General features: G+C 36.5%; 1 protein-coding gene across 2 annotated transcripts; it reads right to left on the minus strand.

The window, feature by feature from the left end:
- Nucleotides 1-2,389: 2,389 nt before the first annotated feature.
- LOC137736456 (protein TIME FOR COFFEE-like) lies at nucleotides 2,390-9,474 on the minus strand. Of its 2 annotated transcripts, none has more exons than XM_068475721.1 (12): nucleotides 9,106-9,474; nucleotides 8,543-9,001; nucleotides 8,287-8,453; nucleotides 7,876-8,194; nucleotides 7,288-7,681; nucleotides 7,124-7,184; nucleotides 6,957-7,010; nucleotides 6,603-6,867; nucleotides 6,433-6,499; nucleotides 6,247-6,313; nucleotides 5,760-6,128; nucleotides 2,390-5,663 (listed from the first exon to the last, which is right to left on the minus strand). In XM_068475721.1, exons 1-12 carry the CDS (start codon nucleotides 9,200-9,202, stop codon nucleotides 3,210-3,212), a joined length of 4,773 nt encoding a protein of 1,590 aa, XP_068331822.1. In that variant the 5' UTR covers nucleotides 9,203-9,474; the 3' UTR covers nucleotides 2,390-3,209. The 2 variants fall into 2 exon arrangements, with proteins under 2 accessions (XP_068331822.1, XP_068331821.1); XM_068475720.1 differs by having other exon boundaries at nucleotides 6,247-6,316.
- Nucleotides 9,475-26,333: the final 16,859 nt, after the last annotated feature.

A 26,333-nucleotide genomic window follows, 5' to 3' on the forward strand; every position in this document is an offset into this window, starting at 1 on the left:
TTTAATTATTTTTTCTTTAATTTTAGATCACGTTCGAATTCGAGATTTTCTACCGAATTGAGAGTCCGGGGCGTGAAAAAGCATGCAAGAATTGCATCACAACTATATACGTTCTGCTATATTGAGTTAGACAATGTATCCTTGCATGCATGCATGCATGTCCAAGCTAAGTTCAATCCCGGAGCTAAATTAAAATGCTCGGACTTCTAATGATATTCTCATCTCCATATTATTATTTGCACTTCTTTTACAGAATTAATATTGTAATTTAAAGTAATGTAAACTATGGAAAGCCGAATTCAAATTTGAGATATATAGCACATTAGTCCTATCTAATGTGGTTACGCTCATGTTTGCAATCATGTCGCACTATTTTGTTTTTTCTATTAGAAATTATTGCAAGATTACCAACCTTAATAACATCTCATTTTAACTAAATCATTAGAAAATCTTCAATCAACATTACATCGACGTCACTTTTATAACTACCATTGTCATCTTATCTTAACAAATTTCAGGTGGTTTGAGAATTGACTAAATCCCTTATGATTATAGGTATTTGTTTGATGGGATTTAGCAGATTATTACGTCAACACCAACTAAGTAAGCAGTTTCATTTTAATTAAAATGTCATAAATTAAAGACTAATAAAATGAATAGTTAAGTATATAACGTTAGGTCAATTACCTAAAACTTCGAGAGGGGGAGGTTAGGGTTTATTTGTTTTCAAGGGATTTGTATTCTCTCTTCTTCTATTTTCCTTCCTCTCCCTCCCCTACTATTTGATCGCTCAAGAGTAAGCCGTATCATGATTCTTTAATGAAACTAAGAGAGCAGGGGAGGGAGGAGGAGAGGGGAAAAAAGAAAGAAAAGGAAAGAGTAACTCCGGTAGTCAAGTGCAAAGATTTGTAAGTTGGGGAATATTCAAATATTAGCACAAGCCATACCCTCCATATTCCATCACGTTCAGCATAGGAAATAGATTGTAGGTAAATTACATTTTACACTCTCAGGTTTGGGCTCAATTGTAACTTTATAGAATGTCTTTCAAATATTTCAATCTCATACATTTTTTATTATTTCATTTGAATTTCATATATCCGTTAAAAAAAAAAATGTTAAGTCAACCATTAAATGATGACGATGGGATCTATATTTGTGCTTATGTGACTTCCAACTTGCTCTTTGTAGATAAAAACCAATACAAAGAATAATTAATAAAACATCAAATTACCAAGGCAGTTTACATGTAAATTCTAGTACAATAACTTAATTTTGTTGATTTTTACAATATAACTTGTTCGTGAAACGCTAGTGACATCTATAAGGCCAAATTGAACTTTTCTGAAGTGTAGTAAAACAAAACACAGATACCTCTCACAAGCTAGTTTACTTGAAAAAATCAAAATTAAAACATCATCTCCAAGCTACTTAGAATACAATCTAATAATATTATTTTTCATTTATAAACGAAAAATTATATAAATAAGATGTTTAAGTTCGATTTTGCGTGAGTGAGTTTTCTAGTTCCTTGAAAACAAAAATAAAATAAACATAAAAAGTAATGTTAACATGTGTGCAGATGAGACTCAGTTTCTAAAAGGCCATCCTCACAATGTTGGCAGGAGCCTGTGAGAACAACACGTCCTGCGAGCCTTCACACTCTAAGGGGTTTCTGGGAACCGGAGCTTAGGAGGTTGAGCCTGATGAGTAAAAGATTTGAATCGTCGAAATTTAATTCAACGTCTATAAACAGAAGACGTTTCTAAAAATTATAATAATTACAACCGTTGGATTAAATTTTAATTGTCCGTGTGATTTGCTCATGAGGGGATCCGATTCCTCCCGGAAGGAAGGGTAGGGCTCCAACCGCCATGTGGGACATATCTGTTCTCTTGTGGGTAAAACTGGAAAGTCAAATGCAAATCTCCTGGTCCTGGACGAGCCGGGTGGATGGCGAGATAGATGCTTAATCTCACCAGCAATCACTTAATTAAATACAAGATTAGGACTGCTATGACATCAGCCACGTGTAAGAAGATGATGACGATAAAGAGGCGCGCCCTTTTCAACAACAACCAACCATTGTCAAAGGCTACAAGGCTAGTGGTTGTCTTAACCATTTGGGAAAACACCACAATGAGTGGGAGTCACTTCGGGCCCCACCATATAATCCCTAAATGGTGCTTGTACCATTTGAATCTCATTCCAATCATTCCGCTTTGCAAACAGATCTAATTACCGACAAATTACAGACAGATATAATTTGAATTTCTTCTGTTCAGACACTAGTGTATATAAGATTGTAATTTAGAGAAATAGTTTGCAAAAAGATGCAAGAAGCCAAGTTGTAGTGTTGTTTGTTTATTTATCCACTTCACATCACACGTGAGCACAATCATCTGTCATACTTTTATCACCAAACATCAAGACCCACAATCTCCTCCTCAAAGCTTCTGCCAGCACCATATTATATGTACAGACAATATAAGGAATAAAGGTAAAGCGAACCATACAAAATTAGGGCACAAAAGGCCAAGTGAACAAAAACACCATCTTGTGACACAATTTAATTATAAAAAAAAAAAAAAAAAAAAAAAAAACCAAAAAAAAAAAAAAAAAAAACATTCCCAAAAGGCTTTTACCATTATATGCACTTAAGACATGCACATTACACCCCTCTTTCATATAAAATATGTCAAAAGTTCTACTGCCCTTTCTGGAAATTTAAACCTCCCAAAAAGAAAGGAAAAATAGAACACCTCTGTTACATCCTCCTTTGCCGTTCTCCCTCTTTCTGCCCCAACAAAAGATCCCAACTTTTCCTGCAATTTCCCATCCTATCCTCCCATCAAACCAATCAAATTTAATTAGACTTTCACCATCAACCCTGTCAGATTGTAGACACAAAAACTACTCTTTTCAATAGGACAATTTTACCCCCACCTGTTAAACTTTCATCCCAAAATTGTGGGTTCAAATTCCGTATTCCACCTAGACCTTCCCGGTGTCTTGTGCTTGCTTCTTCTTCCACTTCTTCTTAGGCTGCCAGAGGGAGTATGCAAATTCTCGTTTCCTTGGGCAAGAATCAAGCTTTCCCTTCATTAGTACACAATCCCCGCCCACCAAAACTGATTTCAGCTTCCCTTTCCAGTTTTTCATCTGTCGATTTTATGGGGGTTGCAATGTTGCGCCGAGGGATAACTGTTCTACTCACCCGCAGGTTGTTTCTTCTGTTCGGCCGGTTTTACCTGGACCGCAGTAGGAACAGCAGCATGTACATAAGTGAAGCCTGCAGGTACAAGCTGGAGTGGCCCGGAGGATTGTGCTGCAGCAAACTGAGCACGCATAAGAGCCTGAGAGGATAAGTTACCGCCCTTCATGTTGTTGGTAGCTGCAACAGCTGCCGCCTTTGCAGGATCATTGGTGCTCATATTAGAATGTGAAACGGGAGGGCAGAGTGACAACATCCCACTCGAGGAAGTCCCAGATGAGCCTTGTGACTGCTGCTGTTGCTCGGGTCGGCGTCTTGGACCATGGTAATACCCACTTGAAGGAGATTGAGTAGAGGTGTTACTATTGGAATGTGAAGCTTGGGGCTGCATGTAGGTATTAGAGAAGAACAACTGCGCTTGCTGAAGCAATTGCTTAGATAACTGTTGTTGCTGGTGCTGTTGTTGCGGGTGTTGGTGCTGATGTTGATGATGCTGCTGATGCAATTGTGGCTTAGTACCAGCACTCGAAGACGTAACATGGGCGTGGCCTAGAATCGAAGGGACATTCCTCCCGCCAACAGGAGACGACTTCTGACTGGGCACTGTTGGTGAGTTCTTGGCCTGCTGAGATGACAAAGACGATACTTGGCCAGCTTTATTTCCTGTGGAAGTCGAACTAGTTGTCCTGGGGCTTCCACCAGCACTCTTCGCCATTGATGAGGTTGTGGTTGTGGGCGAACCGACCATTACCGGAGGAGATGGAGACTGATTGCTACTGGCAGGCTGTAACCCTTGAGATTGGGTTGAAGCCTTCGTGCTGGCAGCAAATGAAATCTGTGTGTGGCTTTGTTGTGTCCGCCCGTGCTTCTGAGGGAGGTTTTTGAGGGACGATGAGGTTGGCGAGGCCAGAGATGATGAAGGAACTTGGGAAGTGGTTGTCCTCGCAGAATTCTTCCACTGTGGAGATTGAGCTGGACTGGTGCTGCTTTGGACAAGGTTTTGGGGGAATGAAGATAGAGCATTAGGAAATTTCGCAGCCATAGAAGAGGTTGAAGGGAGGTGATCAGAGTACACGCTGCCATTACTCGTCGTTGGCGTTTTGTTTCGAGCTACAGCCGCAGAAAATTGCTGCTTATGAAGCTGATTCATCTGCTGCTGTTGCTGGTGATTCCGCATTTGTTGCTGGGGTGCCGGTGCATTTGCAGGGATGACAGCAGCTGGCATAGCAGAACTGGACGATCGGACAGGAGTTGAGGTGAGGTTAACAGCTCTTGCTGAACTATCAATCACATTGTTGCCCGCTATTGTAGAACCAGATGTATCAGTGATATCTGGCCTGGAAAAAGCAATGGAGTGTCCAACAGTTGATGAAGCTTTCCCCACCATGACCTTTCTTTCCTCTTCCACATTAGAGGAATCGCCTCCTCCGGTTTTCCCTTCTTCTGGAACACGATAATTCTTCTTCTGTTGTGCAGGCGCAGCCATGTACTGATGATAGTTGTGCCTAGTAACATCTGGCAAGCTCTGGAGAAATGCATGATTCATCGATGTTAGGTCAATGCCAGGAGCAGCGGTAGCACCATTTAAGGAAGCAAAAGACATGGCGAAAGTTTGGGATGCTTCAACCCCAGCCTTTGAACCCTGTAGCTGCTGCTGCTGCTTCTTTTCACTACCACTTGCACCTGTTGCACCACTGACACTTCCAATTGAAGGTGTCATCAAAGCAAAGTTTGGCGGGTGCATTGGCATTGCAAAATTCTGACCATAAATACTCATGTTCGCACGAGAGCCACGACTATCAGCAGTTGACGGGCTGTCTTCGCCACCCATTTCAGGTTCAAGTTGACGTGAAGCATGCAGGTTCTGCGGTTGCTGCTGCTGCAGCTGTATTGCTTGCGAAGGTTGGTTTTTTGAGGCAGGAAAGCCTTGCAAGCTCCCGCTGCTGCCATTGACAACACTTGGATGTGGTCTTTGCTGCTGATTTTGCAAATGCTTCTGGGACGACGAAGAACCACTTGAAATAGTAGTGTTTGGATGACCTTGTTGACTTTGCTGTGATTGAGACGGCGGTGGTTGTTGCTGCTGCTGCTGTTGTAGTTGAGAAGGATGGAGCATTTGAGAAGAATAGAAAGACCCGTTAAAATAAGGCATTGCTTGAGCATGGGGTCCTCTGTAGGCTGGCTGTGCACCTACATGAGGCGGCATTGGAAATGGATATGCGTTGTTCTGCAAAATTGCCAAATACTGGGGTTCATTTCCAGCCATATTTGGGTAGTTGAAACTCATTGCTGGAGCTGCAGCAGCGGTGGCAGCTGTTGCACTCAATGAAGAGGAGGTAGGTGCAACGGACAAAGCCGCACCAGCAGCATTAAGAGACTTCACAGACCCTGGTCGAACAGCAGCAGCTGCCTGCTGCTGGCTCAATGGGAAAATGAAAGCAGGACCATGCTGAAATTTTCAATAAAGAAAACGTATCAATATTCAAACCCCCGTGACAATACCATTCAACAAATGCAACAAATAGTATCAAAACGAGGAACGTACCAAGATATTACTAGGTGCCCCGGGAGGTAGACCTTGCTGGAGCACAATTGGCTTTCTCTGCGCAGCATCCACAAGGTTTGCTGCTTGTGAAGTTTTGTCCTTCGCAGATTGAGCAGGAAACATAGAAATCCCCTGCCCCTTGTCCTGTGCAGGATTCACCCCTCTACCTGGAATATTGCCAAGCAATTCTGGAGGTAATACATTGGGATTGCTGTGCTTGGCTCCCCCATACAGAGATCCCGAACCAGCTGCTACCGGCCAGAAAGGATTCATCCTTGACATTTGCTGGTGATAGAATATATTCCTCGCAATGTAGCAATGGGTTGCACACCTCTTTGGCCGAGGTTGATTAGAAAGCAAATGTGGCGGCTGCACCAGTTGAAAATTCCATTAGAAAACAAAAACACAACACAGAGCTCCACATAGTTTCAAGAGGAGCAACAACAAAAAATATTACAAGTTCATAAAATGACTGAAAATTACATACTTGTATCGGAGCTGAAGAAACGGTGCTCCCATCCATGGATACAACTCCTTGTAAAGGCGCCATATATCTGCTGATGAGAACACATCCATTTCCCCAAAAATAAGTATTATTTAAAAACCAATGAACAAGGCCAATAACAAGAAAAAAAATGGCAAAAGAACATATAACAAAATAACAGAAGCATACCCCATTGGAGGAAGCCCGCCCGGCCAACCGGCCACAGACATCGGCAAAGGTACAGAGCCCGATTGCACTGAAGAATCAGAAGACCAAATCACTATATGAGCAACCCAAATGAGAGGTAGAGAGGAGCGAGAGAGAGAGAGAGAGAGAGAGAGAGAGAGAGACTAAATTACCAGTTTTCTCATTGTTATGCTTAGCGCCGTTTTGGGGCAGCTTGTTTCCACTAATACTATCAGTCTTCTCCAAATCAAGCTGCAGATCAAAATTCCTTTCTTTCCCACCAACAATGGAAGAAGTCTGCTTTTTCAAATCAGCTGCTTCTGCTTCTTCCACGGCTGCTTTTGGCTTCTCAGTTTCCAAATTTGTGGGCTGCACTTCTTCATTGTTGCCAATTTTCAGAGCTTTGCTGTCATCTTCTCTGCTTACAGCTTTTAATTCCTGCTAACCCAAAGTGACACACATTAATTAAAGAATGTTCAAAAACCAAAACCCATAAGATGCATATGGAAGAGGTGGTCCCCACTCACCGTTTCTGCATCTACGGAGATAAAATCAACTTCACCATCCCTTTCTGGAGGAGCCTATATTTTTATATAGGCATCAACAACCCAAAAAAAAATTCAATATTACTAATTTATCCTTTAAAAAGGGGAAAATATGAAGGAAAAATAAATGAAAAATTGATGAAGCTCACCATCAGATCTATCTGGAACTTTTCTTCTCGGTGGTTTTCAACCTCTGGGATTGTTGAATTCCTGGAAAAAAAAATCCATGAACGAACAGAAAATAAAAAAAATAAAAAATCGAAGAAATCGAAAAAAATGAAGTGTTAAAAAAGAATCAATCGTTGATGCTCACGGTTTGGTCAGTGTGATTTCTTCACATTTATCATCCAATCTGAGGCCAGTAGGTTCCTTCTCGGGAGATTGAGGTTCCTCCTTGCTCGTTTTAACATTTCGACTCTCCGATTCATTGTTCGCTGGCCTTGACTTTGACACCGCGTTGCTCTCCGGCCTAATTGACTCCGGCTGAGCCTCCTGCGATGCCGGAACAGCTTGAGAGTGGGGCAAATCATACGAAGACCCGCCATTTTCAGCTGCAGATGCTGGGTTTTTTTCCAAATTCGGACCGGAAGTCTCAACCTTAGCAGGCTGATCAGCCACCACTTTGGCCGTAGAAGAAATGGGACTGTTTTGAACTGCCGGGTTCTCGTCGTCATACTTCACGGGTCGCGGTCTTTTCCTCTTGGGTGCTGCGGATTCGAACCAAAGACACCAAATTTCCATCAGTCACGATAAAAACACAAAGAACCCAACTCTGTTTGCTCACCGAAAAACCAAGCGATTCAATCCCTTTTTCTCAGTCTCTCAGCAACCAAACGGAGCATTTGGGGTACCCAAAAAGAAATGAACAAAACCGAGAGCTCCGTGAGCTTATAATACCCACCGACGGCGGACATGGAAGTGACAGAGGAGCCAGAATTCTGAGGGAAAGGCGACGTCAACTGAGGAACCACACACGGCGAGTTCGAGATCGGCGACGAAACTCTTGATTTGGCGTCGCTGGTAGATTTGTTGTTGGCTTCTCTGGATTCGAACTTAATCGAATCGGTGGTGGTAACTTCTTGCTTCGTCGGCCCCTGCGGCTGCCTATTCATCCCGTACAACACCGCCGCGATCTCTATTTCTATCTCATCCTGATTGGACGACGCCGTCTTGGTCGACGACGATATCTTCGGCGGCCGAAGTTTGGGTCCGTTTGGCTTCTGCAACAAAAAAAAAAGTCACTAAATGTTAGAAATGAAAACAAGCAAAAAAGCAGAGAAATGAATTGAATTTGATGGAATTGAAGGCCAACCAGCCTCTTCCGGACAACCGAGGCGTGAGAAGAAGAAGGCGAAGTCGGAGCCGCGCCAGCCATCAGCGACGCGCTTGGCCGAACAGGCGATGTTGAAGCCTGGCGGTGAATTTGGTCTCCGACAACACCGCAACTTGAAGGCCATTCGTTAGACCTCTTCGTCGACGCTGAAAAAAAAAAAATATTCAGAATCCCGGAATCCATAATATTCACACAACCAGCTTTTTTCCATTGAATCACTTGATTTCTGCTCTACCTGACCGTGCTTTTCGGGGCACCGAAACGCCAATCATCTCGTCGGTGACCTTCAAAGTCGTGAGCGGCCTGAAATGCTTGTTGCTATTAAGATTATGAACCGGCGAGAAGCTCTTCCGGTGATTTAACATCGACGACGACAGAGATGCCGTTGACGATGGGTGGTTCGGCGGAAGCATCCGAATTGACGACCCACCGCCGCCGACCACACCTCCGTTGTCTTCGTCCTCGTCTTCGTCGTTTACACTCTCCTCGGAACTATCGTCACCGCCGTCTTCTCTATTGCTTCCGTGCATCAACCTATCGCCTCTCCGCCTCTTGCTCCGGCTCAACCGATCCCTATCGCGGTCTCGGTCTCGGTCCCGGTCCCGGTCTCGGTCCCTCTCTCGATCCCGATCTCGATCCTTCTTCCGATCTCTGAGCCTCGACGTCTCTGGTAACTCCACCGGACCATCGTCCTCTGCAAAAACCAAAAAATCGAAAACCAAAACAACCATCAAAACGAATCGAAAAACCATCAGCTGGGTATTGTTAAAAGGGCTTAGATCTGTTAGGAGGCCGCACCTGGAGAGTCTCTGAGGCTGCTACTTCTGTGTCTCCGCCGTGACAGGCCATTTGGGGCCGCCATAGCTGACCTTCTCGCATCTCTATTCCTATCCATATCTAATAAAACTACCTACCAACAAATCAGCTACACACAGGACTCTAATCCCATCTCTCATCACCGGAAATCCATCATAATTCGCCGGATAATTTAGTCAAACCCACCGGATTTGCATGCTCCGAGCTCCCAACCCCGACAACGATCTCCTCTCTCACAAAGCTATTCCCACACCCAAATATCTCAAGCTTTGCTCATCTTCTCCACCTCTCACTCTCTCTCTCTCTCTAGCGCCCTTTCCCCTCTCTCTCTCTCTCTCTCTATTTCCAACTCTCTCTTCTTTTTATGCTCTCTATCAGTCTGTCTCATCCTCTTTTTAGGTATTTCACTCCGAGCGAAACCACTCCAAAGCCTCGTCGACGGCCACGATTCACCTGCTGCATCGCATCGTCCTATCTCAGCCCTACATTCCGAGACACATCCTGCGGTTCATTTAACCCTCACCGACATGGCAAAATCCTCGCCGTCCATACCCTGCCCCCACTTTTTCGGTCTGTACAGCCACGTGTCAGCATTTTTATTTTTCTTCCTACCCAAGCTTCCATGTTTTCTCACCACGTACTTTTATAATATAAAAATCATTAAACAAATCAATAAATACCGATAATTAATGAATATCGATAAGATAATGTCTTTTAATTATTTTATTCCCCTATAAAAACAAAGAGCACTGTTGCCCACGAATCCACAATCAGGGTAAATATTAAACAAAATAAAAAATAAAACCAAGAAATTATCCTAAGCGACGTCGTTAACCGGTTATTCCCGGTCACAGAGACCTCGGTAAAAGCAACGTGACAATCAAAAGGAATCCGCATGACCGCAGATAGTATCGTTCCAACCGGTCAAATTCATCATTTCCGATCCCACGTTTTTTGTTTTTCCATTTTTTCTCCCTTTCTGTATATTTTTGTTTAATTAATACCGAATGATGGCAAAAATCTAAAACAATTTCCGCAAATTGACAACAGTCGCCCCGCCTGAATGGAGCCAGATGGGCATTCCACGGTCCAGATGTCGCCGTTACCAGTAACGCAAAGTTTCCTCGCCGTCGGATCGCTTTCATACGTGGCGATATGTTAATTAATAAAGAAACTCAAAACCCAGATTCGTCCTAGCTGTCACCGAACTAAAAGAGCTCGTGCGTGCCGATCAGTGCGCCTCATTTGGACCGTACGATCCAGCCATCCGACGGTGGATACAGAAGCAGGAGCGAGGGAAGGAAACTCGGGTCACGGTCACGGAACTTCCGAGAAGTGTGGGTCCCACGTACGCTGCCGATCTAGAAATTATTTCCTCGCGTTGGCCTATTGTCACGTTTGTGGGATATGGCAGCCTAGTGTGACGTGTACTGGCTCCACCATTAAAAAGTAGAATAATATTAAAATATTTTTTCCCCTGTTTTTCGCTCGGTCAAATTTTACAGCGTGGTTAAAAAAATAAAAATATATAAATAAAAGGTGCATAAAAACTGCTCTTTTACGGCTCTGACTCCACGCGCCTATGGCCGAGTTCACATTCAATTACCCAGATACAGCTTTTCACTCGTGGCAGAGTCGTTTTCTGTACGTGTCCCTATATTATTTTGACACGTTACCTTTAATCTGCTGATTTGTCGCCTCGGATCTCGCTATTGGCTACTTTTCTACGCTCACAAGATAGTAAATATCTTTTTGCTCGGAGGCCTTCCGATATCCCCACCTGGCTGTCACATTCGTTTCAAGTGGCCGTTTAAAGTCGTAGAACACAGCTAGGTGGGTTAACTAATGCTCCACAAAAACCCAAATGAAGTATAATTTGAGGGACAAAGTGTGGCCACGTCAGACTTGGCCCCGCCGGAAAGGGTTGACCCACCACAATGGATCCCCTTCTCCAGCTTTTGTCGCTTTGCGGGGGCTCTGGCTTTTCGTTCCCTCGCTATCGTGAAGTCCAGAAGGTGTGCCACGTGTCCGAGAAACGTGCTACGTCATTTTCCTACGTGGCATTGTTTATGGCTGTTTACGCAAAACCCTAGCCATCAACCACACCAAAGCACACATAAATCACACAAACATAAGTTGCGTCACAACAAGAAAATATTATTGTAGTTATATTATTAACTTGTTAAGTTGATGATTATACTTTGTTCAAGCACTTTGTTACAGTTGAATGTTTGCTATACAAATAACTGGATATTAACCAAGGTACCTCTGAGTTCAGCCTTTAACGCATTATGTCTGCATTGTGATTGGTCGTCATGTTGAAACATGTCGAGTTCCATGTGCAAGGATTTATGTATAGTTGTTATAATGACCATCCGACTATTTATCCAAGTCTTTTGCTTTACGAATTTGGTATCAGAGCCAAATTTAGCATTTTAATAGTATAATTATAATAGTAAAGTACTTTGAGGAAGGAAGTCATTAACACAACTGCTAGCACACACTTATTTTATTTTGTATGTACACTAAATATTATTGTCTTGGTAGATCCTATCAACCACATCCACTAGGTAATTATTGTCCTAGACACCTAGTTATAACTAGCATAAAAAGAAGATTAGCATATATTTAAAAAAGAATTAGCAAAACTTTAAAGAAGTAGAAGCCACTAGGGCTAGCCTAGTGGTGGTGAGGGTGTGGGGAAAGGGGTGGGGTGGTATAGGTCCTAGGTTTGATGAACGAGGTGGGTAAATGGGTGGGGTAGAAAAAAATTTTTGAAGAAGCAGAAGTTTTATCTTGATTATATTGAACACCCTTCATTTATTAATAAATATAATAACACATAAGTGCAGCATAGAGTTTTAGAAGCAAAAAGAGCAACATATCAAACTTTAGAGACCCTGAGATAAGAAAGAGAGTTTCTAAAAAACCAATTAGCCGTAACTTTAGAGAAATGTAGACTGTAATTTATGATAGATTATCTTAATTTAGAAATTAGCGAACCTTAAAAAAGGAAAATCACTCTAGATCAAAATAGTTTAGTTTGTTATTTTCCTTTAAGAAAACATAATCATATGTTGCATGGTGAAGAAAATCCACAAGTCAATAGTATTGTAGATCTTATTATTAGTCAAGCAGAAAATATAAAATTAGAAAATAATAAGCATAATTATTTGTTAAACTAGTTGTTAGAGCATTTTCAAAAAAAATCCATAAAAACAATTAGACAAAATTTAGATTATATTTCATCTCAGTTAGAAGATAATAATAAAAATATTCAAAGGTTTCCAAGGAAAAGAGAGATAAAAGAGCTTATTGACCTTATAGATAGTAAGCCTAAGCAAGTAGATCTTAGATCACTAAAATTAGTTGAACAATTAAAATTAGAAGTTCAAAAAATTGGATTAGTGCAAAAAAAGTTGAGTGAACAAGTAGATAAGTTACATTATAAAATAGATAGATTATTAGTTTAATGACCGATTCTAGAACTAATAGAAAATATATTCAAGTTTTGAAAGAAATTAGTAAGTTAGATAAAGAACCAGTAGGTTTAACAGATTTTTCAACACTGGTAGCTAGTAGTAATATCCCTATTAGACAAAATAATTTAATTATTCAACTATTTTGAGTTTAGCTGAAAAATTAGACCAAGTTGAAGAACAAATAGCAAAAATAAATCAAGTTTTACATAACGCATCTTCATCACTTCCACCATCTTTGTTAGAAAAATTAGAAAATTTAATTTTAAGTACAAATAATCATATTAGAAGACCTAAGATAAATCCTTTTGATAACAAAAAATGGAACTCTTTAGAAGAAAATGAAAAGAAGTAATTAGAGCTGAAGATATTTATCCAAACGAAGAAGGAGCACAAGAATTATTAGAAGATGTTTTGAGAGAACACAGAGAAATAAATATAATTTGTATCAACTAGGTTTATTTGAAAATAGAAGTAGAGTTGTAAGTAGCATCAGTCAACATGAAGTTAGTTGTATTAATAAAGAAGTTACACTTAATTTACTTAGTAAAAAAGTAGTTACTCACTTGAGAAAATCACATTATAGTCAAATTCATATGGGAACAATTTGATTGGAATAGCATGATTAACTAGAGCACAAGTAGGCACAAAAGCATTAGTGTACATATATGATGATAGATGGTATAATCACCAATAAGCAGTAATAGCAACAGCTAAAGTAGACTTGAGTTCAAATTTAGCAGTCATAGGTTGTATTCCTAATTATGTTATGACAATTAATAAATTTAGTAAATATATTAAAGTGAGCATAAGAACAAAAATTTATAATATGAAAGGAGAATATAAAATTTTTTGTATTAGTTTAATCTTTAATATATATTGAAAAAGTGTCTGATAAATATAATCATAAGTTTAATTTAGAATTTCAAATTTTAGTTCAAACATTTGGTAGTAAACATGTAAATATAAGAAAAGCAAAACTCATATATAATAAATTTTCAGAAGAAACTCAATCGACATTACCTAACTTAAGTAACGAGAAATAGACAGCCAGATAGGGTACAAATATATGAAACTAATATAGGAGAAGCAACAATTAGATTTAGTAATTATAAACAATTAGAAAATATAGAAGATGATGAGAGTGAGATTGAAAATGAGAGTATTCACATGGCTTTTGATAATTGAGATGTTAATTTAGTTGAGCAAAATTTTGATCATATTATAGATAAACTTATAGAAGATATTTATCATTTAGATGAAAAACAATACTTAGAAAAATATAAGACATGTGATTTAGGACTACATAGAATTTCAGATGAAGAGATGAAAAAAAAATAATTTTAGAAATATGAGTAGAACATATTTTAGGATCAAAAGAATATAATAATTTATTAAAGTTGAAAGTAGAATGTAATCCAGCAGAAGAAAGTAGTACATCAGGAGTAGAAAATCCATGATATACATGTAGAACTGATCAACAATTTTTGAGACAAACAAATTAACAATATAATGAACAAGCATGAATAGATTATATGGAAGAAAGTATGATGAAACCACCTATAAAAAATAGGATTCCATATTTGAGAGAATTAGAATAAATTAATATAGCATGTAATATATTAAATTTAGATATTGTAGATTCACAAGATTGGGAGAGAATAATTAAGAGATGGAAAATGACACACTCGACCCTGAAATCCTCCAAACACCAAGGTAGGCACGTGTTGGCCAACACCCGAATGTGACGAAGCCATACTAGCATGCATGAAAACAATGAAGAAAGAACGAACATAAATAAAAACTCGTAAATTTAACTATAGTGAATATGCAATTGTGGAACGTGTTCAGAATATACAATTAATCCAGAACATTTAAGAATGAGTATTACACAAATGTACGAACAAAGGAAAGGGTCCTACACCGAGAAGACTCAAAGATACTGATGCAGGAGTGCCTTGACGCCAGAGGTAGGTGGTCATCGTAGTCAAAAGGTGGTGATAAAGGTGTGTCGTTGTTATCATGCCGGTGTGTATATGTGTGTGTGGGCGTTGGTCGCCGGAGATGAAAGAGCACATAGAGTCGAGATGAAAGGGAGAGAGAGATATAGCTGTGAGAGAGTTTTGAGGGTGAGTTCATAGGGAGATGAGGGATTGGGCTGAGGACAAAACCAAAAGGGTTAGGCCCCTTTAGGCACGCCAATTAAGACCAAAAGCAAAATTTCAAAATATCTTTCCACCACAGTGAAATTACCAAGTTGCTCTTCTGTTTCGTAAAGTTCAGGACGAGTCGTTACAAATTTCATCCCCGAAATTTGAAATAACTTACTATACAAAAATACTTGAAGATAAGAAGAAGAATATATGTAACGAAGAAATCAAGTCAGCGTGGTTGCATCAAAAGGAATATGACACACCGTTGCGATCAGGTTGCAAAGATTCCTCTTTCATGCCTCCAAGCTCATACTTTATTCCCCCATCAGTATAAAAGTAGAAACATACTATATAAAAATATAGAGTCGAAAATATATCATAACGTAAGGTCAAGAATACGTACACATACCCAGATAACGTCAAAATAGATATGTATTAACATAGAGGTTGAAAACTTGTACTGCATTTAAAATTGAAAGTGGAAGAGACTCGCCCAAACATTTCTAACGTGAAAAATACAAATATATAGCTATAATAAGTAAGTTCAAAAAAATACTTGGACCGAGAAAAAAAACACTGAAAATGAAAATGGGTCTCACCTAAGCATTCGTACGTCACGTACTCCGAGAATAGGTGTGTGTCTTTGGGTCAAGCTCCAACTATAACTAATCAGTAACAACTACCATAGACGGATCTACCTACTCACTTGCTTAACGAACCCAACGAATAAGCCATTGATATTACAGTCTGCGGCTCGCAATATCAACAACACATTGTTGTCTTGATAAGCTAATACTAATTTCCCAAGGGTGCAAAATTATCATTTTGTCCAACTCCAAGGTGACATCATCTGAAATACATTGTTTCTCATATTGTAATTTGATCATTCAAATACCAGTTCGGCCTATAGACTCTATCATACCAAGTTTCAAATAGTGCCACACTTAAATCGAAAATAAAAATTGTTGTCGTAAACAAACTCCGAAAGAGATTGATGCAAATTCTAACCATGATGAAACCACATAACGCGTAAACATAACACATCATCCAAGGTCTATATAGCTTGTTCAGACTGTCCAATAGTCTGAGAATGAAAAACGGTACCGGACAATAACTTAGTACCAATGGCCTTCAAGAAAACTTCACTGAGTGAAACACGCATCACGATGAGTTATAATAGTGACGTCACACCCCAACTGAACAATGTGAAACACACAGCCTAAGTGAGTTGATTCGTTGAAAAATTTCTATCGAATTTAGCGAAAAGCTATACCGAGAAGGCTAAAAGAACACTCAAGAATTTAAGGGTCAAAACAAGTCCAACAATCTAAAGTACAAGGTAACCGAAGTGAATGTGTAACCTCGTTGCAAGAACACGTGTGAGTACCAAACTTGATTTTTGTGATGGTAAGTCGAGATGGTTGAGCGTAGATTCGACTCGAGTAGTAGTCTAAAGTAATCAGATATGCAGGAACTCAAACATTTCTCATTCCAATATTCACAACAACTTGTTACAACAATAAGTTCAAGGATATTCGATCATTAATGGTAATGATTCGCTTGATAAGGTGTTAATGGGTAATTAAATGACTGATGGTCTCAGCTAAAACTTTCATATTTGAGTGGTTTTCCTGAACAGTCTGTCTACTTTAGAAATGATATGAAGTGTTGTAGGGTAACGACGAACCCAAAGTTGACTAGAATGCTTTCCAGTACTAGAAGGTGAATCTGGGTGAGTTGACCAACAAGTACCAGAGCGTCATCGTAGGCTCCACGTGTACAAGGTGGTTTGTACAGGAACTCTATAGTGACACTCACCCGCTTCCAATCGTATCCCCAGTGAGTGCTCGATAACCCAAGAAGGATAATTGTGTAAATTTCTCCCCACCTCCAAACATAAATTGAAAGAAATTGAGATAAGCCCGATGGCTTCCATCTCACCTCTTCCACTTACCAGTGAATCAGACGCATACTCACATATTCAGTGATATCATATTCATACAATACCAGTAATAAAGCGAACGAAAACAATGGTAAAATTTAATACTGCCAGCATGCATGTCATACGCCAAAATGTGAGCCTTATCAAGAATTTTCATTTTTCACAGCTTCCTTATCCTTAGGCAAGAACAATTCGTTTCTTATCAACAAAGTTCCAACTCTCAGGACTTTCAAATCCCGTCTTATGTCATCCGATACTTGCTCTTTCAAACTCACATATTACTTATCAAATTCTTGGGTTTCCTACCCGAAATCTACCGATACATGTTTGACTTAGAAGTGAACCAACAATACTCATCGTGGATCAGATGCCAAAGTACAGCCAATTCCTCAAAGAGAAAGCAATAGTGGATGACACGCTCGACCCCAATATTCTCAAAAACACCAGGGTAGGCACTTGTTAGCCGACACTTGAAGGTGACGAAGCCATATTAGAATGCATGAGAACTAGAAAAAAATAACTAACATAAATAAAACTTGTAAATTTAACTATAATGAATATGCAATTATGAAACGTGTTCAGAGCATACAACTAAATTAGAACACTGAAGAAGGAAAAAATACTCGAATGTACGAACAAAGGAAAGGGTCCTACACCGAGAAGGCTCGAAGATAACGATATAGGAGTGCCTTGACGCCAGTATTGTACACCTTGATTCTAAGTCCTGAGGTGGTGCAAAACAAAACATGAGTGGACCAAGTTGATATATAAGTAATACTAAAATGATTATTCATCAACGTACTAACCTCTAAGGTTTATGAAAACTCAATAGTATAATATGTAATAGGTTTTCTGAAAACCCTAGCATGCCATAAAACTTCATAAAACATATATTATATATAGTGCAACATTTCAAAATATCTTTCCATCACAGTGAAATTACCAAATTGCCCTTCCGTTTCGTAAAGTCTGGGACGTGTCATTACAGAAAAAGGTTGCGTACATGCAGCATTAATGTTATATTTTAGTAATTCACAAAATATGTTAGGTTATTTTGAGCATACTTTAGATGATTTAGTTTTTTATTATTTTCAATCGTGGAAAATTCAAAATTCAGAACATCATCAGGTAGCCAAAACACATTTTAATATTGATGTTTTTGTTACTTTAATTAAATAAGAATATTTAGATCATAATAGGTTAGATGGCACAAGCGAACAAGAACAAATAAGAGCTATTAGAAATTTAGAACAATTACAAATTTGTGATTTATTGTACATAGCTGAGTATGCTTCAGATTTCTTTAAATATTTAAGAAGAACATGTAGAATTAGTGATATTAATTTATTAGATACTTATATGACAAACATAAAAGGACCAATTGGTATAAAGATTTGGAATGAATGGCAAAAGCATCCAAAGAAAAATGATATTGCAATAGGACCTAGAATTCAACATATATATGATATACTTAGATAAGAGTGTAGCCAAATAAAAACTAAGAGACAAATTAGGAAACAATTTTATATGAGTTGTAAAAATACCACAACAATATGGTTTTCATAAAAAAAAATAAGCATAAGAAAATATTAAAAAAAAAAAATATATATATATATATATATATATATATATATATAAGTCATACAAGCCATACAAATAACATAAGAATTTAGCATAAGACCTTCAAGAACATATAGGAAAAGAAAATATATTCCAAAACAATTTAGGAAAAAAAGTGGTAGACCTTGGATTAGAAAATATAAAGCACCAAAAGATAAGAGTAGTTGTAAATGTTATTTATGTGGAGAGATTGGACATATTAGTCCAAAATTAGGTAAACAGCTGAGAGATAAAGTACATTTAATGGAGTTGTTTAAGTTAGAAAAAGATGAGGATATACAGTCAATATATAGTTTAGATGATTTAGAGATCGTTTGGATGTGCTTTTGAAAAACTGAAAGAGCTTTTGTTAAAAATGTTTTTAGAACTAATCATTAGTAAAAATGCAAATAAATCCTGGAAAAGCACTTAAAGTGCTTCCTGGAAGAAACATATAACTGGTGCTTCTTGTAGAGCGCACTTTAAGTGCTTTTGAAATTCAAAAATATTTTCTCTAAAAACGCTTTCAGTCATTTTAAAAGCACATCCAAACGAGCCTTTAAGTGGTAATGAGAGCATTTATAGTATATAAAGTATAAATATGATAGATTCAGACTCAGAAGGTTCAAATGGTTCATATAATGATTTAAAAGAGTATATGTGTGCATTCATAAAAGAACAACATGAAGAAGAGTATAAATACATTAATTTAGATTGACCAGAAAAATGTCATAAGTGTAGTAAGTAAGTTGCAAATAAATATTATAATACATATTCAATATTGTGTGAAAAATGTTATAGTAATAGATTATTAGAAGCTAATTCAGCTGAATCAAAGGAGAGTACTGAAATATTAGGAAATATTATTCATAGTATAGATGTCACATTTTGGCCCGGGCACCGACCACCTCTCGGGCTCGACTCTACCGTAGCATGATATTGTTTGCTTTGGGCCTCGACCACGCCCTCACAGTTTTGTTTCTGGGAACTTACACGAGAACTTCCCAGTGGGTCACCCATCCTGAGATTGCTCTCGCGCGAACTCGCTTAACTTCGAAGTTCTTACGGAACCCAAAGCCAGTGAGCTCCCAAAAGGCCTCGTGCTAGGTAGAGATGAAAATGTACAAATAAGGCTTACATGATCCACTTCCCTGGGCGATGTGGGATGTTACAATCCACTCCCCTTAGGGGCCCGACGTTCTCGTCGGCACACATCCGGCCAGGGATTGGCTCTGATACTAAATTGCCACATCCTGGCCCAGACCCCACCACATCCCAGGCTCAACTCCACCGTAGCATGATATTGTCCGCTTTAGGCCCCGACCACGCCCTCACTGTTTTGTTTTTGGGAACTCACACGAAAACTTCCCAGTGGGCCACCCATCCTGGGATTGCTCTCGCGCGAACTCGCTTAACTTCGGAATTCCTACGGAACCCGAAGCCAATGAGCTCCTAAAAGGCCTTGTGCTAGGTAAAGATGAGAATATACATATAAGACTTACATGATCCACTCCCCTGGACGATGTGGGATGTTACAATAAAGAAGCCAAAAAATAGTTCTTTAATTACCATAAATTGTGAAATAGAAATAGCAAAAGAATACACAATAAAAATAACAGCTATGATAGATACATGAAACACAAAGAGTATAATAAGAGAAGAGTTAGAACCAAAAAAATGTAGATAAAAGTTAGCAAAACTAGTGAGAATAACGCAGTTTGATGAGAGACCAATTTATTTAACACATTGCATTAATAATGAATCAATTAAAGTAGAAAAACAACAATTTAATTTACCATTAACATTTGTTTTACCAGTAGGATCATTTCCATTTATTTTAGATTTAAACTTTTTAAAAAGTTTACAAGGATTTTTTATTTATGAATCCTAACATAACATTTTTCAAGAGAGGAACAACAATAACATATCATAGTAATACTGTAGAAGCATACAAAAGCATAAGTATGGAAGAATGTAGTCAAGATAATTATTATTTAGAAAATTCAAAAGAAAATGATGTGCATAATAATATAGAAGAATTTGATGAAGAAATATTTGAACATGATTATCTAGTCTTAGAAGAAGGAAATTGTAGAGAAATATTACAGTTAGATAAACCAAAGAGTTTAGAAGAATTGTTACAATTAGCAGAACAAATTGAAATCACAGGAGAAGGCCCACATTTACATTGGAGTAAAAATAAAATATTAGCAAAATTAGATATAATTAACCCAGATTTAACCATTAAGACAACGGATATACCTTATAGTTTGTTAGATAAACAAGAGTTTGGACAACAAATAAAAGAGTTGTTAAGTTTAAAAGTAATTAGACTCTAATTCTAGACATGGATCATCATCATTTATTGTGAGAAAATATTCAAAGCTAAAGAGAGGTAAGGTTAGAATAGTTTATAATTACAAAAGATTAAATGATAATACATATGAAGATAGTTATAAATTACCAAATAAAGATGAACTTATAAATAAAATTCAAGACAGTAAATATGTTTTTGGCAAATACAATTAGTAGAAGAATCAATTGATTGGACAACTTTTACTTGTCCAAAAGGACATTTTGAATGGTTTGTTATGCCGTTTGGACTTAAAAATGCTCCATCGATTTTTCAAAGAAAGATGGATCAAATTTTCAAGAAATATGATAATTTTTGTAGTGTTTATGTAGACAATATTTTAGTACATAATAAAAATAGAAATGAACATATGAAATACTTAGAGATAGTTTTACAAGAATTTATTAATAATGGAATTGTGAGTTGCAAAAATAAAATAACATTAGAAAAACAGGATATAGAATTTTTAGGAATGTATGTTAAGTCAGGTATAATACAATTACAAGATCATATAGGTAAGAAAGTCTTAGAATTTCCAGATAAGTTAGAAGATAAAAAAAGATTACAAACATTTTTAGGATTGTTAAATTATGCTTGAAATTTTATCCCTAATTTAGGAAGAAAAATAGCAGTATTATATAGTAAAACTAGCAAAACAAAACAAAAGTATTTTAATAGTGAATATATTAAATTGGTTCAAAATATAAGGGAAGAAATTACAAAGCTTAAACCATTAACATTACTATTAGATGATAGTTACAAAGTAGTTAAAACAGATACTTTATCATTAGGATGAGCATATATACTATACCAGAAAAAGGATAAGGAATCACCAAAGTATGGTGAAAAAGTTTGTAGATATTCATCAGAAAAATTTAGTGATGTACAGTCAAGATATATCATCAACATATTTAGAAATTTTGGGAATAATTAACTCACTTGAAGCATTTTCTTTATTTTTACATAATGAAGTATTTACAATACGAACAGATTGTTAGAATATAGTTTCTCATTACAATAAGATATATACTAATAAACAGCCAGCTTGAATATGAGTCAATTTTGTTGATTCAATTAAAGGAACTGGTTTTAAACCAATTTTTGAACATATTAAAGGTAGTGATAATTCATTAGTTGATATCTTATCAATTATTCATTGAACATGAATGGAATATTGTGGACCATCATCCTCAAATAGCACAAGATCACAAGGCAGAATAACATATTTCAATAGCATAATGATGCACCATGGACCTTCACCATTCAGTGGATTCCAAAATAACATAAGGAGACCAGCATCACCACCAATACCCACTTTTAACTTTAATAGGACCATAGTTGAAGGAGTCAGAAATCCAACTAATAAGTCAAGGGTACCAGGACTCACTGATAGGCAGCAGGTTCTTTTAAATAATTTTTGGAATGTTCAAATCAAATAGCCAAGCATGAGGTTAGGCCATGAAAAATTAATTAGAACCTTAGAACAATAGCTTGATAGTTTTAATTTTAATTTCCATCAAAGCCAACATCATATTCATTCTCTTGAACATAATATTCAAGCCATTTCTAGAGACCATGAGTTATTACTTAACATGTTCACCAAAATGAACGAAGAACTCCAATATCTTAGAATGCAGCAAAAGGCAAGTGACACCCTGAAAAGAGAATTGAAAATAGGCTTAGAATCTGATCAGCATAAGAATAAAGAAAAAGAGGTTATTGAACCCATAGAACAAGAGGCTAATGAGCCTATAGAAGAAAGAGAGAGAGAGATTAAGATTGAATACTTAAAAGAAGATATTGAAATGGAGTAGCATCAAAATAATGAGCATCATCAACATCTGAGTGACCAAAAAAAAAAAAAAAAAACAAGAAAGATATGATAGATTTCTTAGGAATATATCTTTAGACTTAATAATAGATGATATCTTATTAGAAGAAATTTCAAAAGCAAAATTAAGAATAATGTCACCAGACATGCAAAATAAGATCCTGAGCAGAGTATCATAGTCCATGAAAGAGTTACAATTACAATTACAATGAGCTTTGTATTAGTCCATCTTTGATTCAAACCCAAGGATGGATATTATTACAAAGATGTATCCACTATGTCTTTGTGATAGTACAGAAAGTTGTATTTGTAAACTAGAGGTTAGCGTAACTGTGGCCAAGATTAACATGAGAGATTTTAGGCCATGGTATTTTATTTATGAGCATCATAAGAAGCATAATGTAGTAAAAGTTACCCCAACCTTACTGTTAGAGTTTAGCTATCTTGATAAAATATTCATTAACCATATTTCCCAACTAGAATCATATCTTGAAAAGCTTATAAAAATAGCAGAAGGTTATCTAGAACAGTTGAAAGAAATTTGCATAAGTTTTATTAGTAGTCCTACAGATTGGTATATACATATGCATAAGGAGAAAGTTAGGCATATAGCCATGATTAATTAAGAGTCATTTAGATTATCCTCTATCACCTCACATAAATGGACTCCTTCATACAAAAATATTTTGCGATGTCGAGGGATCCAAATGTTGGCCTTAGATGAGTTTGAAGATTTTAGGTATGATATGATATGATATGATATTAGTAGCAGAAGAATAAGAAATGTATATTTACAGTAAGTTAAAAGCCCATCATCGGCCATACTGGAAGCCTCAAAATTTCAAATGAGAGACGGAAAATATGTATTACAAGGTGAAAGAAGAGGAGCTGCACAATAATGACAACATGATGGAAGACATGAAGAGCAGAAAAGCTAGCAACAGATTAGCAAAAGATGGAAAATAGCATAAGTTGAATAGCATCATCCAAAATAAAGTATTTTAACTAGACAAAAATGTCAACATCATTGTTGATCCCGCTACAATAATGAAATAATGATATAAGAGTAAATAAAGAAAATACTTAACTCATTATAGACTTTTCATATAAAAAATGTTCCTATGATTAAGATTGAATAGTGAAATGACTGTTTCATTAGAACTCCCTAAATTTAATTACATTTATCTTGTTTTTGAAAGTGGTAATTAGTAGGTACACATAAGTCTACTATAATCGTGTCCAATTTTTATGAATCTCTTTATCATTTTACAATCTTCGTTATATTTTTCTAGTTCCTTCTTGTTGAACTCGGCACATTAGTTAATTAGTATTTCATAAAATAAAAAAATAGTTACCTAGTAATTAAATTAGTGAGTGGTATTTGTTTATGAATATTTGCTAACAGCTAAGAAGTGATATTATATAACCCTTTGTTTATTTTGTTCTATAAAATACGTATTAAAAAATTCAAGTAGGAATTAAAATAATTATAATATGTATAAGCAAACATAGCATACTTAGAATGGTGCTCATATAAACAACCTTATGTATGACTCAATATATATTTGAAAAATTGTTCTACAAAGCTCATTATTTACATGATAAGCGTTTATTGGGCGGACAACTCACTTTTTAAAACACTTCACAGAAATATAATAGACATTTAAAAAATTTAAGATGCTGTGTTTTTTTTTTTTTAAATAAACAATATTATTTACACTAAGAAGTAAGGGTTGAGTTAGCCTAATAATGAGCTAACAATAATATGATTCAAATTCGCATTTGACGAGAATTAAACTTAAGATCTCTTACTTATAAGTGAAGAAAATATTGTTAGATTGTAAAATTAAGTGGAAAGACAGTGTGTTAATGGTTAAAAATAACTTTCGTCAACGAGTCATAAAGGACCACATACCCTAACTCTGAAAATAAAAATCAAATTTGAGACGACCAAACTTAGAGGTAAATTTATTTGGCTTTAATTTTTTTGACGGTGCAATGTTGTAAAGGACAAAAATGCATGAGAAAGTTCCACAAAGTGGGACAAGGCGTGTAGCATCATACGGTGACTTTTCACTGCTTTGTTTATTTAAATTAAACTTTTGTTTTTTGTTTTTTATTTAATAATCTAATCAAAAGTTTTGCTTCTCCCTCTCTTTTTTTTACATATTCTATTGGAATTTGGATTGTTTTGACCTAACCCAAGCAATGATTAAATTATTTTATTCACTAGACTATTCGTTTAGGTGTAGTAGTGTCACACGACAAGTTCGTTCGTGCTATATTACTAGAAATTGAGTGAAAAAAATAATAATTAGGGGCTTGATACATATGCTTAGCTTTTGAAATTTTGAGATTAAACATCTATGCCTTTTAGAATTTTGATTAAACATCTTCCTATTTACATAATACAAAACTACACGATTTGCCATGATATGCACTTTTTCAATTTAAAAAAACGACTTGATATTTGCTTCTGCTTCTTACGTACCTTAATGTCAAATTGCCATCGAAGATCGTGGGGTACGATATATTGTACACGTTCAAATCTGAATATTGACACTAAAGTGTAAGCCTTTTGTTTTACCACACTTTGTATCGATATTTTCATAATTTTTCACATATCATGGTACGTTTGGAAAGTTAGATTCGATTGACTCAATTTCCTTTTAGAGTGGGTACGTTTCACTTGAACATGGGTATGTTTCAAATTGCATGCTACGTTTTAATTTGACATTGGTACGTTTTAATTTAACTTTGGTACATTTTAATTTGATACTGGTACGTTTTAATTTGACATCGGTATGTTTCTATTTGAAAAATAAATTGTGGTGATCCATGTCAAGAGATACAAGATGCAATATGTGTGCATACTCAATAATGGTGGATATAAAGATCGTGGAACATTCATAAGCCAATAAAATAGATCGTTGTTTATGAACCCCTAATCTCTCTGTATCCCCTAACAAATTGCAGCTTATTTTTAGTAGTTATTCTATGTCTATCTCTTTCTTTCTCCCTTGCAAAAGTCTTCACGCCTGTATCTCTCTTTTGATGAACTGGGTGAGAGAAATGAAAAAGCAGAAAATATGGTCTTTGATTTTTAGGGAGATAATTAAGAATTAATAAGTGATATTAAGGGATAAACTAGAAATGAGGAGTATATATCCTTTTACTTTGAGAAAAATACATTAATAACAGATAAATGAATTAAATTAGAAAATTCTAATGTGGACATAAATTAAAGCACCCTAATTAAATTTTTAAAAGTTTAATCAAAACTTAAAAACCTACAAATGTTTAGTTTAAAAAATGTGAAAATAAAAATGGTAGAATCTAATTTATTGTCCACAAACCTCAAGATCCCAAAGCTTATGTATTGAGGACAAAAGGGCAATGTAATTTTATAGACAGAAAATAGCGACCAATAGCCGTCGATTAAATATAAATTTTATTTACTGACTAGGGACGGTCCAGGCCCAGTGCGGGCATGACGATCATTCGGGGCCCAAAAAATTGGGGGCACCAAAATTATTAAGGCGGTATATTTATGTATGTTTTTATAAGAGTATAAATTTATAAAATTTGGTTCAATGACACAGAAATTTAACTAGAAGTGATGGTTTTGTCATGTGAAAATAATGAGGAGGTCTTGGTTTCAAAACACCACCTGTGCTTATTTACTTTCCAAATTGTACAAATTTCTTTTCATAATAGTATAAATTTATAAAATTTGGTTAAAGGATCAAGAAATTTAATTAGAAGCAATGGCTTTTGTTATTTAAAATTAATGAGATGTTCTAAGTTCGAAATGCTATGTGCATGTTTATTCTTTTCAATTTTTACAAATTTT

This window comes from Pyrus communis, chromosome 6, assembly GCF_963583255.1.
Source record: "Pyrus communis chromosome 6, drPyrComm1.1, whole genome shotgun sequence".
Classification (NCBI taxonomy): domain Eukaryota; kingdom Viridiplantae; phylum Streptophyta; class Magnoliopsida; order Rosales; family Rosaceae; genus Pyrus; species Pyrus communis.